We start from the raw sequence: 16,784 nt of genomic DNA on the forward strand, positions 1-16,784 counted from the left end.
TAAACTGTACTGAATTTTTAAAAATATGGTTTTAATGCAGTTAATGTTCTTGAAAGCCAATTTAAAGCAACGCTGATCCCTACCTCATATGAACCAGAATCTAGAAACACAGATCTACTAAACTGCAGTCCTTTTTTAAAAGTTTTTTTGTTTGGTTTGGGGTGTTTTTTGAGAACGCCAGAATTTCAACTGAAGTCATCAATGAACTAACTTAAAAGCTGACCTCAACTTTCCAGCAGGTTTGTTAAGGAACTAGCTATGGGCCCCTGAGCCTTTGAGGAAGCTGAGGCTCTTGGACATGCCAACTCACGGTCTACACATACACTGGTTGGCAGCCTTCAGTCTGATCCACCAGATCAGAATTTTCCAAATCAGAGTTCTCAGCCTGGGAAGCTTCTGCTCCTGAAGGCTTTGGGCACCGAAAGGGATAGCCATTGTCATCGAAGAACCTTCGGAAAGTGAATTCGTAAAATGCGTGCTCAGGGTGCTTGTTATTTGGGGAAGTGAGAGTGTCCCAGGCCTTAGTGCTGTCTTCGCTACCATCATTCCATGGGTTTTCTTCATCGACAGGGTCAAAGTTTGAGGTGTCCATGGGGTGGCTGATTTTGGGAACGTAGGGGGCTGGCTGCTTCCGGATGTCATTAGAGAAGTCTATGGCACTGAAGAACGGGTGAGCCTTCAAATCATCAGCCCCATCCCTCCCCAGCCGGTGGTCGGCGGCACAACACAGTTTAGTGATGAGGTCCCGGGCCTCAGGGCTCAGCTTCACCTGGGCTGGAATATGGAGTGTGTTCTCCCAGTTTATCACCTGATGAGACACCAGAACCAAAATTTTAGTTTCTCCTTCACCTCCATACCAATCTGAGGCACTTTTGAGACAGTACGTGATGCTGTGAATTTTAAATAACTATAGTTTCATGACAAAGGACAGTCAGAACAGACAGAGAAGTAGCAGTTGCAGATCTGAACAGCTACGAAAACCAGTATGATTTAGTAGAGGGCTCACGACCTGAGGCAAGAGATGATGAAGCCAAACACAGACAGAAAGAGGTGGATTTATTTTTCTATCAGAAATACTGTTTAGCAAATATTTTTTACTTTCCACAAAAATGAAGACACTGATCATCTGAGTCACATCTTTAGCTACGGCAACAAATTTCTCATCATCTACCATGGTCTCATGCAATACTTACTGTGACTGAGAGGTGGTCTATAGGGATTTTGCCAAAACAACGAAAGAAATGGAGAATAAAGTTGACTGGCCATGGCCTTGGCGTCAACCCAACCTCACAAACCTGTCATCAGGATGTTCAATAAATACATTTGTCACAGAGACATACAGTGAAGAGGACATCCAAAGGACTACTCCATTGCTTATGCTTAGAATAAAATAAGGTCAATATAACTGGCTATTGCCTGGGGTGGCTGGGCCTGGATGTCGGTGGGTATATGGGTGGGAGGGTTAGCTTTGTTTTAGTAGAACTGAAACTATAAAACTCATATAAGACAACACAGGAGAAACCCAACCTCAACTAGATGCTAGACTGACAATGATTTCTTGGATATAATATCAAAAGCAACAGCAACAAAAGCAAATATGTATCAACTGGACTTCACAAAACTTTACAACTTTTGTGAATCAAAAGACACTATCAACAGAGGGAAAAGGCAACTCATGGAATGAGAGACTATATTTGCAAAGTATATATCTGATAAAAGATTAATATCCAGAATCTACAAAGAATTCCTACAATGACACAACAAAGCCCTAATTAAAAAAGGGCAAAGGACTTGAATAGACATTTCTCTAAAGAAAATATACAAATGTCCGGTAAACATGTAAATAAAAAAAAAGATCAACATCACTAGTCATTAGGGAAATACAAATCAAAACCACAATGCAATACCACTTCATACTCACTAGGATGGCTTCTATTTTAAAAAAAGGAAAAGAAGTGTCTATGAGGATGTGGAGAAATTAGAACCCTTGTACACTGTTGGTGGAAATGTGAAAAGGTACAACCGCCATGTGAAATGGTAGTTCCTTAAAAAAGTTAAACATAGGGCCTCCCTGGTGGTGCAAGGGGTTAAGACACAACCTATGAAGCTCATCACAGCCACTGCAGCACAAGTTCGATCACAGGCCAGGGAGCAATCCACATGGTGCAGCAGACCTCTCCTGCCTTGCCCGCTGCTCCCCTCAGCAGTGTATTTCAGTTGATCTGCCTGTTCTGATCCCCACTCTGTCTCTGGTGAACCCTCTCACCCCCCACAACTCTGGCCTGTACCCCAGTTCTTGTATGTATAAATAAATAAAATCTTTTAAAAAATGTGAAAACATAGACGACTATATATTTTTTCAAATGCCAAATCCCAATTTTCTTAATACTAAAGTGAAGCTAAGACTTAATTTAGTTTTTTTTCTAATGAAGGTATTATTAATTTAGGGTATACTATGGACTATGGGGTATAAGAATACTTCCTGGAATTGTTAGTAAATGTGTGTCAGCTGGGAAGTGCACTGTTCTAGGGAGTTGCAGATTTCAGCTGTGTTTCCATTCAATCTTTCTTAAGTAATCAAATTTTTTTTTTTTTAAAGTAATCAGATCTTTCTTAAGTGAATGGTTATCATTCTAAAACTGGTTACTTAGTACTGAATGACTAATTGAATAATTAATTACTTTTGAGTATTAGGAAAATACACAACGACCACATAACTTAACGCTGTAACACCTAAATAAAAAAGCTGATCTCTTCAGGTATACTTCATGAGGTTTTTTATTTGTGTTTGAATGGTGGGTACAGCAGCAGTAGAAAACAGATCTGCAGCCTACTTTATTGTTTCTCACTGTCCACAGTTCTCATCTGGAAATACCATGACAGCAGGTGACCAAGGAGTCCAGTACAATTTCAGAGACCCATATACATTAAAAACCATGTCTAACTCTGCCTTTATTAATAAAACTAAAAAAAAAATTAAATAGGTGATAATATTAATACTTAAAAAAATTCCATTATGTACAACTAATAAAAGGTCAAATGTTGGTGAGAGACCTGCGGCTTCATCTAAAGCCATTGTCTGTGACTAGCTGATACCCTGTCCTACTTAGTTACCTTCAGTTGAGTTTCCGTGGGAGTAGGGGCCAAAAAGGGCGGCTGCCCCACCAGCATCTCGAAGAGAATCACTCCAACACTCCACCAGTCACAGAGCTGAGTGTATCCTGGAAGACAAAGTCCCACTCAATTCCAGCACAGCACGTGTACTCTTCAGAGAGCTTTATGAAAGTCTGGAAACCCTAACTTGCTGTTAAGTGAGGAACTATGTGGAAGCGGCACACATGTATAAACATGAAAATCGACCTAGAACAAATGTGTCTCCTGGTACGTGTGGCTGGTGTGGAATGTGGGAAAGGGCATTTGTCAGGCTTTAAAATCTGCATGTGAGGGCTAAGAAAAGACTTTAAAAGGATTGCTATTAGTGTTAGTAACAATAGCAACTAGATTTTCAAGTTATTAATAAAATATAGGTACTAATTAGAACAGGACTAACTGAAAATTAGAAAGTGCCTTGACTTGAGACGGTCAGGTGTGGTCAGCCATGCGGGGGCCTGAGGTGGCTTTCTAAGCCAGTTTCAGAAGATGCTGAGGACTGTGGAGGAGGGGAAGAAAGGGGGCACTTGAGTAAAGGGAACCATAACCGAAGATCTGTTTTTTGTGGGAGGCTCTCAAGGAGCCACACCTTTCCTCACAGTGCTCCCAGGTGTGGAAGTCAAGGTAGGACATCGGGTAGCAGAGTTGGGACCAGCCTCAAAGCTGTGAAGCAGGTTCCCTTTTCTCTGATTTTCTCCCACTTTTCCTTCAGACCCCATATCCCAGTCCAAGCCATGCTCTAGTCTTCATGTCACTGATTCCTCGCTCTTCCTGCTTCCTTTCTCTCCTCCTGTCCAGACCGGCACAAGGCTGCAGAGTAACCTCATCCACCAGCTCCTCTGGACTATTGCACAAGATGTGGGAGGGAATGGGGGTGTCTTCCCCACTGCCAACACCTCCCACTTTGGGCAAGGAGGTTGACAACACAGCCTCTCAGGGTGGTTACTGTTATATGGGGGGCTCTGCCTTGGATTACCGTAGTTGACAAAGAAAATTCAGACTTGATCCTAGTCTGGTTGGTAATAAAGATTTGAAATAATGTGAAAAAATAGGTCACTGATCTCTGGATTCATTACATACAATCAGATCAAGAAACTACTGTTGCTGTGGCCACCGAACTGATCACAGAGTGATTCCTCTTGCACCCCATTACAGTTAAATTTGTTAAACACAGCACTTATCCAGGAGGCCAATTTTTCTGAGCACTTGGGATTTTAAACACACTCCTTTCCCCAAATCTTAACTTCAAGGTGCTTCTGGACTACTAGGAGAGAAATGGAGGGGCAAAAAATTGTATTCTGTCATATTCAGTAACCAGATGGAGACGGTATGACCCAGCTAGAAGCCCTGGGCGTTTGGCTTCAGCAGACACAGTGGTGTGACCCTCAGAGTTGTGCCATCACATAACTCCATCAGACTCAGTCTATACTGACTCCGAGTCCCAGGCAGAAAGTCTGCACCCTTCACTCAATCTCACTTCCCAGCCAAAGGAAGGGGCAAGTGGAGACTGGCCCAAAGGTGCATGTTCTATCACCTGGGAGAGAGGGGAATTCCAGAACAAAAGTGAGGGATGCTGGAGATGTTTGTTAAGGAAGTAATTTATCTTACAGGCATCTATGAGTAAAAAGATAGAATGGGGATATGCAGAGTGTCAGAAAACAGGGGCTGAAGTGGTACTCAGTGTTGACCTCGTTGCACACGTCTGAAGTCCAGATCACCACTGGTGAGGTTTAGCAAGAGCTCAAAGGCAGGAGGAAGCACACACCTTTTCTGAGGAGCACTTCCGGTGCAATATAATTTGGGGTCCCAACCAGAGAATGCGCCAGACACCGCTGATGTTGCTTCTTGACTCTCTGCTCCAGGGTCTTCAGCCTGTCTCCACACCGACAGTTGGATACATCGTCCCAGAGATCACTGGGCTCCATACTGTCCTGCCTGATGTGGCTTCCTTTCATGCAGGAATCAAGGTAGGGAAAGACAAGAATAAAAAACAAAGTAAGGTTCACTATTCAACAATAGCTTCAAACAGAAAAGTGATCCAATTCAGTGATCCCTGATGCACTCACAGAAAGAATCCCCATCAACTGTTCCATTGGCTGGCCTGGTATGGGTCTGAGACACAAGCCATGAGCCAGAGAGAAGCACCAAGACACAAAAACAAAGGGTGTGGTGAGGACAACTTTGCTGAGGGGCAGTGCAATACTGAACAAGAAAGGCCCAGGGAGTGTCAGACATGGCACCTCTCAGGCCAAAGGTGAACCATCCATCTGACAAGACAAGTTTTAAGATGTGCATGGAAAAGCATGAGGATTTTAAAAATGTGAACAAAAATAACTTCACTACTAGAAAACAGGAATTGAATGATTTAAGATGGATTTTGAGTTAAAAAAACAAAAGCAGGAGCCTGAACTGTATTAAATAACTATTTCTAGAATCTAAGTCATAAGTTAAGTAATGATCAGGTGTTTCTGACTTCTGCAAAGAGCAGAACTAGAGGAGATGGAGTTACACTACATCTATATCTATACCTATAAATACCTATGCATTCAGGTGAGCTGTAAGAGAGGGCTCCTTGGAAGGTTGTTTGGAGACTTACATCTTAAGTCTCAATTCAACAGGGCAAAGCAATGGTTCCTCACAAAACTTCATGCTATCCCATAGCTTTTTCCCTAAAAAAATTATAGTAAAACTAAAATCTACTAACTTAAAAAAAAATAAATCTCACACATGATACTATTCCTCCTTTAGGGAGAAAAAGATGTCACACCAAATTATAAAATAATGAAGTGACAAATAATTTCAAAATAATTAGGAACCACGGGGGTTGGCGGGGAGGAAACAGTTCCCTTAGCTTGCTTAGTTATATCTGCATGTAGCAAGTGTTTGCAGTATGCCTGCGACAATACCTTTCTGGTAGTATTTGGAATTGTGTGTCCACCTAAATCCAGTGCAGAGGCCAAAATCTGTCAGTTTGATGTGACCATCAAGATCTATCAAAATATTGTCTGGCTTGATGTCTCGGTGGATAAAGCCCATCTTGTGGACACTCTCAATGGCCAGGGTCAACTCTGCGATGTAGAACCGGGCCAGGTGCTCAGGGAAGACCTCCATCCGGATCAGCAGGCTCATCATATCCCCCCCCGGAATGTAGTCCATCACAAAGTATAGGCTGTCCTTGTCTTGGAAGGAGTAGTAAAGCTTGACCACCCACTCATTGTCCGCCTCTGCCAGGATGTCCCTCTCAGCCTTGACATGGGCCACCTGATTTCGGTTCAGGACATCCTTCTTCCGCAGGGTCTTCATGGCATACAGGGCATGAGTGTCCACTTTACAAGCAAGGCACACTTCTCCAAAGGCACCAATACCCAGGGTTTTGATTTTTACAAACATGGACTTGTCCATCTTGGCCCTCTTGAGCCTGTTGTAATTAGACTCCTTCTGGTAAAGGATCTTCCTCATCTGTTCTTGCTCAGCTTCACAAAGTCCAGCCTGAGTAGAAGGAAACAAGGAAGAGTCATAGAGGTAACCCTGTGACAGGAAATGGCAGGGATGGGTGATGCCTTAGAGCTGAGAGAATGCTTCTGAGAATACAGAAGAATTGGGTCCAAAATACCATAAGCAATATAATCACCAGCTTTGTCCTGTTTATAGGCATATATAGACACAGATCTGGAAGTCAAAGGGAAGACAAAATAGAGTTCTTTCTCTAGGTGACTTTAGGCTCTAAAAACTAAAGGAAACCTCTACTAAAAACCTGTGGAAAACTAGACTTCTGGTGATTACCTCAAAGAAAAATAAAGAGAAAATCTGTGGAAAAGGGGATACAAAACCCCTGCACCTGAAATAGGAATCCAGTATTATAGTAGCTCAGAGAAAACGGAAAAAAGTCAACAAAAATGAGATGGCAGAGGGAGCACAAATTTGACTTTTTAGAATCAGAAATTACTGGCTGCATATGATTTAATTTACATTTTAATTTAAACAATTTCATTAATAATTACCTTCTCCAACAGCTTACAGTAAACTATGGTAAATTTAAAACATTACCTGGTAATTATAAATTTAATGGAAGGGTAAATGGATCACTATTAGATCTATTTTTCTTTATATATCCCACAATTTCAATTTATAAAACTTCAAACTTCCTTTCTACTCTCAAGGTTTTTATTACTAGTAAAACGATGAATGTATTGAACAAGGACGCACCATAAAAATCAATTTGGCGATCCACCTGTCAGCCAGACCATGCATGGCTATGGTTGATCCCCTAAAGGATCAGGGGGAAGGGAAAGAGAGGTTCTACATGTGTCACTCCTCCAAAATATTCACCCCACAACCTGACTATCACCCCATGAGGCCACTGCTTGTAATAAAGACAAAGCAGAAACAAAGGAGGGATCTGCTGTGATTCCTGCCACCAATTTAAGACATGGCCAAGGTCAGAAGGTAGAGTGAAATGAGAAATTACTTTTGCCATCTCTTGTTCCAGCTGTAGCCTCCGGTTGACTTTCTGCTGGTAGGTTTTTATGACATTTTCCACGTGCTGCTCCATGAAGAATTTAAATGCATATGGTGAGTAGCTCTTGATGCGAGACTCTCTCTTCTCTTCATCTCTGCTGTTTTTCCGTACAGGAACAGGAGAAGTCTGGATCTGCTTTTTGTCCTTCCCCATCTTCTCCCCTTTGGTGTTTTTGTGGCTCTTGTCACTCCCTTCTGCAGGGTCTGCAGCCTGGCTCCCTCGGAGGCTCTGCTCCATCCCCACACACAGGCTATCGACATTGAATTGCTCCGACTTCCCCTGAAGCAACAAATGCTTGGGGTATGGTGGGGGCGGGCACCTCATCTCCGGGCTGCCATACTCAATGTCGAGTGGGTACGTGCTGGTGCCCCCCAAGGGTACAGGATGCTCCTCCTTGGAATCCAGACTTTCCACTCCTGGGGTAGGTGCTGGTACCCAGGCTGGGTGGGAGGGCCCCACAGCTGTCTGGGGCTCTGGCCTCATCACCCTCACGCTCTTGACCGGGTGCAGGATGTGGGCAGCTGTCACGGCTGTGATGGTGTTGGGAGAGGACACAGAAGGCTCCGTTTTGCTGGGCACTCCTGCCCTGATGGGCACGACTACTTGTTGCTGGTGGTTGTTGAAGGAGTTGGTTCTGCTAGGGACAGGGCCTTCCTGCAGGAATGCTACATGCTGGCGGCTAGGTGCTTCCAGGCCTGGCTTCTGAAGAGAGTCTCGACGGGACAGGGTGGAGGACTGCCACTGCTGGCCAGGAGCATTGTTCATGTCATACAGATCCATGTTGAGACTATTTCTAGAAGGGCTGAGCAGATTTGGGGGGGGGCTGTCACTCACAAACATCTGGCCCCGAGAGCCCATCATGTGCACTGGGTGGGCCTGTTTATGGTGTGGATGTGACACGTACAAACCTGCCACTGGCCCCTGGGGCTGAAAGGCATGGCCAGACCCTGGTGGCACAGCCGGGCCCTTGGTAGCAAGGTTTGAGTATCCTCCTGCCTCCTGTGTTTTGCTCTGGAAGGAGGAGCTACGCTGGATGCTGTAGCCCAGTGGCTCCCCTGGCACCAGCAGATGTGGCCTATAGTGTGGGCCTTGCAGTGAGAGGACTTGGCCTCCCTGATTGGGCACAGGGAAGTTCATCCCTGCAGCTTCCAAGTTTGCAGCAAAGCCTTTGGGTGGGTGCTGATGGCTGCCAGGCACGCTGTGAGGACTGACTCCTGCGAAAAGAAAGTCCATGTACTGACGAGGCACTTCCTCCAGCGTGCCGGCACCCTCGTAGGCGGCCCCGCTCAGCTGATGGTAAGACGGGAAAGGGTCTCCCGTCCCATCAAAGCTCGGCCTCCGTGGCACAGTGGTTGGTGCGACGCCCTTTCCTGCAGAAGGAAGAATGGAAGATGGCATCAGAAGGTGCCTGCTCAGTTGGTCCTGGCACTTGCAGGCCAGTTCCTCACTGTTGCAAAGTCCTTGGAGCAGATGTTGCTGCAGCACAATTTCTTCTATGACTAAAGACCCTTGGACACAGCTGAATTCTGCTGTGTCCGGACTATTGCCTATCTGGGCAGGTCCAGACTACTTTCTGCCCTGCTTACCTAAGACCCTCACAAAGACACTCAGAAAAGGAAAATCTACACTCACTGCAACAAGCAGATGTCACAGCCACAATAAGCCTTGTTCCCTGGGCTACTGGCTGCATCGTGACTACACATCCAAGGCAAATGTAGGTAATGATCATTATGGAATGTGGGCCTGCTGTTTCCCTGGGGAGGTGTGTTCTAAGACACACCTAGAACTCTTAAGAATCTGGACATGGATGGCTAACAGGGGACTCTGTAAGAAAATTCTTTCTGTCAAGAAGAAATTAAAAATTTGTGTCCCCTTAATAAGACACAATTTATAAAACTGTGCGACTGGCTCACTCAGGGATAAAGCCGCTTTTTCTAAGGTCTTCTGTAAAACAGGATAAACTCCTTTGTTAACTATCATGAATCTCTTAAAATACCCAGGGATCTCAGGTACCCGCTCCATTCTGAGTCTTTTCAAAGACCCCCCATAAGCCTGAGAGAAAAGTGAAAAAAACATTTTACTTCACTGTGCTGAGTTGCCTAATTTTAATATCCGTGAATTTTTTTAATGTTTCATAGGACAAAGCAAGTACACAAAATCTTCTAGGTAGGATGTACCACAGGTTATTTCAGGCAGGGGTAGAAACGCAGTTAAATCCCATGACCCCCTCCAGGCCCGAGTGTCAGAGCAGAGCAGGTTCAACTCACCCATCACTGGAAAAAGGCAAAGTGCCACAGGACTGTCTGCCCCCGCGGCCACTTTGGACCTCCCTTCTGGCAAACTTCTGCATGGTTTTAAACCACAATCATCTTCACGGACAAGGCTGTGGCTGTGAGCTTACCTGGGGAGGTCTGCTTAATGACTCGCACAATCTGCTCGTTCCGCGGGTCTAGGTAGCCCATCTTACTGATGTACTCCAGGGCTGCCTCAATGCTCCTGCTGCCGGTCTGCTTGAGAGCGCGTCCCGCCATCTCCTGGGGGGAGAGCACAGATACTTCAATTGGATGCGTAAGTGCACGACATCCTACAGCCTGACGGATGTGACATTGCTGTGACAGCTGGGGTCCTGCAGCCTGCTGTGGACCAGTATCAGAAAAAGCACAGTTGGTGATGTGTTGTAAAGTACCTAACAACCAAAGTCTAACACATATAAACCACAGACTGTTTAGTGTATGTCAAAAATATACAGGCATTTTGATAGTGGATCTGAAAGAATCCCAAGTTCTGCTTCTTCTTAGAAAACTTTTATGATTGAACTAATGAATTCTGGTTCGTGGATAAACCTCAGACTGAAAAAGTTTAATGTCAGAGAAGCTGGCCTGAACCCAGTTTTCCCCTCCTCCAGGCTAACTCTGCAAGATGGAGCCTCTGCAACGCTGAGGTCAGGACCTAGCAACTTGCCCCCAGGGGAGGAGGGATGCCAAACAATCATTTATGGAAAGCTTCCTGAATGCCAACAATTTACAATACCTGTGCTGGTTACATCACCACACTGGGGCTAAGGGCCCTACTCTAGTGGGAGAAAGCAGAGACAGGCAGTGGAGGAGCCCTTGGAACAATGCCCAGCACAAGATAGGCCCCCAAAATGCCTGTGGGATGAGTAATGGACAGTAACTGGACCACTACAGGGGAGATCCAGGCAACATATGAGAGAATCAGAGGAGAGGGCACACCTGGGACCATTCCCAGAAGATGGCAGCTCTTCAAGAACAAACAGAATCTGGGCAGGTGGAGAGTCAACCTGGCAGGTGGAATGGTCAGAGCAGAGGCCTGAGGGGAGATGGCTGAATGCCAGGCAGCCCCATTGAGGCATGAGGTGCTGGTGGGGAGGGACCCACAGATGGGCCCAGACCATCCAGGGTTCTGTCTTATTTGAAGACAGTCTCAGGAGCTTTCCCACAGGGATGTGGAATAAGAAGACCAATAGGAGCAGAGAGACAATAAGCAGAGCTGGTGGAGTTGTCTACAGGAAAGAAAAAGTAGGAGCTGACAGGGAGGCAGAAAGAGACAGGGCTGTGCAGGCTGTGGTACAGCTGTCTCCAAAGGGAAAGGCCAAGAGAGGGGAAAGGACCAGACACTGGCCTGCTGAGACGAAGGCAGGACAGAGAGTCAGTTACGGGGTATTCTACAGAAGGGAACAGGAGTATTTTGAAGTATTTAAAGGGCAGGCAAATGGGGAGATAGAAATTGAAAATATGTAACAAAAGGGGTATTACCAGGAAATGAGTGGTCTGAGGGCAGTGGGAGAGGAAGCCTCTGAGAAGGAGACTCCCTTATTTCCGGAGGGAAGAAAGGGTGACACGACAGAAGTACAGGATTCCGCCACAGGACAGCGGTTGAGACCTGAGCAAAGAGCCACCATATGGAGAACATGGCAGTTGTCCCAGATGCTGACAATGAATTATTCTCCTGACTTCCTAACTCTCTAAGCTTCCCAAGGTGGACTCAGAACTGACCAGGCCCCACTGTGTTCCTTCTGTTGCCAGGATAGGTGGCACCACACACCTGTGACCTTTATCAGACTCTTTTGTATGTCTGTCACATTAATAGTCACTCATATGTCCTAACACTGTGGCTAGAACAACTTGAGTGCTTAATATCCAATGGACTGTATAATATTAAAACCAGGTTTTCCATCACTGGCCATGTTCCAGCTGAGTGGTAAGTCAGAACATGTTTCTGTGCTTGGCTGAAAGTTCTGCTCATGTTGTCAGCCATGCCAGTGTGAGACGATGCAGGAGAAAAGCAGCCAGGAGATAGCCTCAGATGGAGGCTGGGGGTGACACCAAGAGGGGAGCAGTGGGTCACGAAGAGTTGTGAAAACGTCACATTTAGAATGGAGGAAGGTGAAGTTACATCTTGCAAGGCAGACTGGGAAGTGGTAATAAGAAGAGAGCTGTTTTTACAAGTTGTGCTTGAGTGGACAGAAAGGGCAAGTGTTTGTAGATTCGAAGAGCTGCTGGGAGAGATGTCAGAGGTTCAGATGTGAGTATTTCAACACCTCACCTGTGGAAGGAAGGTAGTGCTTCAGCCTCCTACTTCACAGCTTTGCTATGTGAGTGAGATCACGTCTGCAGACAACTCCCGGCAGCTTGGACAAGATGTGGTATCAGACTCATCTGATCAGGATCCCCCTGGGGCTTTGGGTACCCACATGAAAAGTGGGCCAATGGAGCCAGAAGCCCTGACCACAGCCCTCGGTCAGTACCAACCTTTGTCTATAATGGGACAGCCAGCTCCTGTCCCCACAGAGTGAACACCAGATGTGTTCGTTACTTCAGTGCCTGCTCAGTGTCAAGAAGGGCCAACTCCAGGGTCGGCCAGTTGACATGTGCACATTGAAACTCCTGTTCACCATCCACTATCCACCCTCAACTTCAAGATTTGTATGGTTATTGTACTTGGAGTAGGAACTAAACCACGGAAAAGCGATGAAGGAGAGCACTAATAATGACTCATGAAATGTAACCACACTGATGAGCCAGTCTTTTAATGAAATAATACCTTCATATAAGCCAAATCAGTCAAATCCTGCCCTTGTCTGTTCATCAGCCTTCATATAACAATATGATGAACCCTCAGAAGATACTAGTCTACACACACATAGAGCTGTGTTTTAGAGGCTGAAGGAAATACAAAATCACTTTTAATCCATCAGGAATATGCACCCTCTGTCACCCAGACCCACCACCTGCCTGCTGCTACTGTCAACAGCCTCCAGGAGACATCCGAGAGTGCTAAGCACATTCACAGCACAGCATGCTCCTGTAGGGCTTGGAGTGTCACTGCAGAAAGTGACTCCACCCTGCTAAGGAGAGGTGCCGAGAGCCGGGAGCCTCTGCCTCCTGCACCCCTACCCCCCATGATCTCCACATGGTGTACCACTCTGAGCTTGGCCCCCAGGGGGGGGTAGGCTTGAGACTCTACACAAAAGGTCAGCTGTCCCTCACGGCCCAGGTCAGAGATGATGGTGGGGGTCTGAGGGCACAAACATACAACAGTCTTTCTAAGAATGTCCCAACTCTGCCTCAGAGCATAGGTAACTCTCCTGGATGGCATGTGTTCGAATACAGGTGTGGCAGGGGTTCCACACCTCCAGCGCTTTACATGCCTCGCCCCTTTATCCTTGCTCCTCCCCTCCTCCCTGAGCCTCCTGTACCTTCACCGAACTGTCCCAGGGCATTTAGTCTCCTACATGAATAAGGGCCCAGAACGTACAGGGGCAGCATCCTCCTAATTTTGATTTCCTAGGACCGTCAGTAGTATGTTTTGAATCAAACTGAAATGGGTTACAACATCTGTTATAGTGAAAAGAATAACAAAATACTGAAGGAGTAGGAGGGTGACTAATGAAGCCACAGGTAAAGTGATGTGGCGGCAATTCTGGGATCCAAGTAGTGACAAGGCAGCAGCCAGGCCCCACCTGCGAAGACTACCTCACTCACATCTGCCATGAAAAGAAAGACGCAGCATCGTCTAACCATCACCAGAAACTGCCAACGTCACTATTTCCCCCACACCTTCTTTTTTGGTGAATATCTATCACTGAAGCCAATCAGGGACGATCTGGGAGAACCTGGGCCCCTATCCTTCCCACACTCCTTTGCTGAGGAAAATGGCTTCCACTAAGGTCAGACAGAAACAAGTGAGGGCAACAGATGGGCCCTGAGCAAGCTAGAGGCAGCCCCACCCAGGGTAGCTACCACGGGAGCTGGAGCTGAGCTGTTCTTTGCACCCAGACAAGAGGATTTTTCTCAGAGCAAGATGTCTGCAACAAGATTCCTGAGACGCCCAGACCAGACCACATCCACCTCTGTACCTCAAGTATGTCTGGACTTACTGTAGAGCATAGGTAACCCTCACTTCTTCACTTCTGTTGCTCTGAATGCCTCTTCCCTTCTCCACTCCCTGTTGGTTTCATCTTGACTATCCATTTCACAAAGCTGCCCGTGAATTTCCAATGACCAATGAAAAAACAAAAACTACTCACTAATCTGTTATCAACTCCATAATGAAAAGTAGTGGAAGGAAAAAGGCAACATAGGGAATAGCTAACAACAGCTAAATGTATGTAACAGAGGGATTGTCAATGACTAAGCTTGACAGAGGGAGACTCTTCTAAACAAAATTCACACCTGAGACTCAGAGATTTAGACATTGCAGAGATAGTGGCCACCCAACATTTAAACATGGAAGGTAAAATAGGCAGAACTTGCTATATCGAAAGTTGATCACGAATCCAATGGTCACTACAGAATTTACATGGAAATGAACGGATTTTGATGAAAATAAAAGTAACAATAGAAACTACTGGAAACTAATTTCTAACTAAACCTAGAGTGAATGATGACACATGGGAGGAGCTTATGCAAATTACAGAAGTTGTCCTGCCACCTGCCTTCCAGAGGAGCCCAGACTCCTCTGTCTACGCTGTGCCGCAGGAAGGTCACAAGAGTGAGATGCTCAGCTGTGAAGCACATTATTTCCTTACTACCTGAGAGGCAGAGAGGACTGCAGGGTGACAGATACCAAATGGACTCATGCAGAGAAAAGGTCCCACAAAAGGCCCTGGAAACACTGAACAAGGTTTGCCCAGAGTCCCCCAAACATTCAGCAACATGGAGTGATAACAGCAATGTGGGGCACCTCTCCTGGAAAACTTGTGAATGGGAGATGACACAAAAGAAGCCTCACCCTGGCTCGCTGACGACAGCAGGGAGCTGAACACCATGTGCCAGGTACAGGCAAGCAGGTGGCAGGAAGCACGGCAGGGCACAGAGGGCTGAGAAGACAGGTAAGTACCCTCTGGGTAAGCAAGGAGGGCATGCAGAGGCACAAAGACAAGTGCACAGTCAGGGGATGGCAAGAGGCTGGTGTAGGAAGAAGTTAGAAGATGAGGCTGAATCTTGCATGGGGGCCGTGCAGCCAAATTGAGGAGCTCCGTACACCTCTTTCTCAAGAATGTATTGAGGTCTCATTTAAGTCTCAATGCAGAACTTGCCATTCCAAGCACAATACCTGATCCAGAACAGCAGCACGAGGACATAATGGCAGCGAGCCTGGACGTGAGGATAAACTGCCTGGGCTCACATCGCCCCTTTGCCACTTAGAAGCTGTGCAACTTCCAGCCAGTTATTTGACCCAATTTATGCATTTATTTCATCATTTGTGAAAGAAGGCTAACAGGGCTGCTCTATAGATCAAAATGCTGTTTCAAAACAAACCATTTAAGGGTTGGATCTTTCAGTTCACAGAAGGATCGTGTTTCTGGTGAAGAATGTCAAGATTGTATTTATAGATTTTATACAGATTCAGTACTTAATATTGAATGTGGTATATTTCATCCTTACTACCATATTTATAAAAAGTTGTAATGAGTTCTTCTTACCAAGACTCAAACAGATACCTCCAATCTCTTCCAGTTTATCTCAGGCTGCCATGTAAATATGGGTGCTGAAATGTGAAAAGGTCAGGCAGCCCAACCCCAAATCAAGGGTATTGTCAAAGTATGAGGGAAAGGACAATCAGATGTTTCAGTTTCCTACACTAAAAAGTGACTAGAGATATCTGTTCAGTGAATGTGAAAGAATCTGACTCTGACCTGGGTATCAATAAAAGGAAGAAAGAGCCAGAAGCAGGGAGTGAGAGAAAGGATGCTGCTGGTTCTCCTGGGGTTGGGGGGGCTGCCCACAGTGTATGGGAAGATGTCGACAGAGAGCAAATGATGGATGCACCAAAACATGGACTAAGCTAACTTAAAACAAATGTTGGGGGGGAAATGCAAAAAAAAAAAAAAAACAAAAAAACAAAAAAAACCAACCCCCAAATCAAACTATTTCCCCAAGTACATATTTTTCTATCATCTAATTAGTATTCCTGGGTCATTCTTCAGGAAAGTCTCTCCCTCAGGAGTTCACAAAACCTTAAATGTTCAGTTGTATCTTATGCATGGCATACCACTTACTAATTATCAATAGTCTAAAACTGAGCAACACAGTGGGTTAACAAGACTTTGAAAACTGTCACCAATCAACATGCACCAATAAACTCACACACACACCTAAATTCTCCTCAAGTACTATGGGTATGGATCATGGGTGCTCAGGTGGTGGGAGAACTACACCTGAAGGGAGAAATCAAATATTGTACAAAAATGAACAATGATGCAAGAAAATAAATTAATCAATTTTAAAAATTCTCCTCAAGTACTCTATTAAGCTTCATTTAGGATTGCCTAATTTCTCATTCAAAAGTTATACTGATCCAGGGCCTCCCCGGTGGCGCAGCGGTTGAGCGCTGGGTTGCGAAGCTGCCCGCAGCCTCTGCGGCGCCGGTTCGATCCCCGGCTGCTCCCCGGCCACCGGAGGAGGGTCCCGCATGGTGCGCAGACCTCTCCTGCCGCCCGCTGCTCCCCTCAGCAGTGTACTTCGGTCCTTCTGCCTGCTCTGCTCCCTGCTCTGGCTCTGGTGAATTCTCTCGCCCTCCCGTGCTTCTGACTGTACCCAGTGCATGTATAAACAAACAAACAAATAAATAAATAAAGCATGCCTCTAAA

The 16,784-nt window shown here is 45.7% G+C and overlaps 1 protein-coding gene across 1 annotated transcript in view; it reads right to left on the minus strand.

The window, feature by feature from the left end:
• Positions 1–313: 313 nt before the first annotated feature.
• LATS2 (large tumor suppressor kinase 2) overlaps positions 314–16,784 on the minus strand; it is a gene marked incomplete at both ends in the record, with an annotated part of 47,673 nt that continues 31,202 nt past the window's right edge. Inside the window, 6 exons of the mRNA XM_084235574.1 lie at positions 314–808; positions 3,115–3,221; positions 4,916–5,098; positions 6,057–6,639; positions 7,619–9,039; positions 10,071–10,203. Coding sequence (XP_084091700.1) covers positions 314–808; positions 3,115–3,221; positions 4,916–5,098; positions 6,057–6,639; positions 7,619–9,039; positions 10,071–10,203 — 2,922 coding nt within the window. The remainder of the gene's footprint in view (positions 809–3,114; positions 3,222–4,915; positions 5,099–6,056; positions 6,640–7,618; positions 9,040–10,070; positions 10,204–16,784) is intronic.

Source organism: Talpa europaea, assembly GCF_964194135.1.
Source record: "Talpa europaea genome assembly, chromosome: 6".
Taxonomy (NCBI): Eukaryota; Metazoa; Chordata; class Mammalia; order Eulipotyphla; family Talpidae; genus Talpa; species Talpa europaea.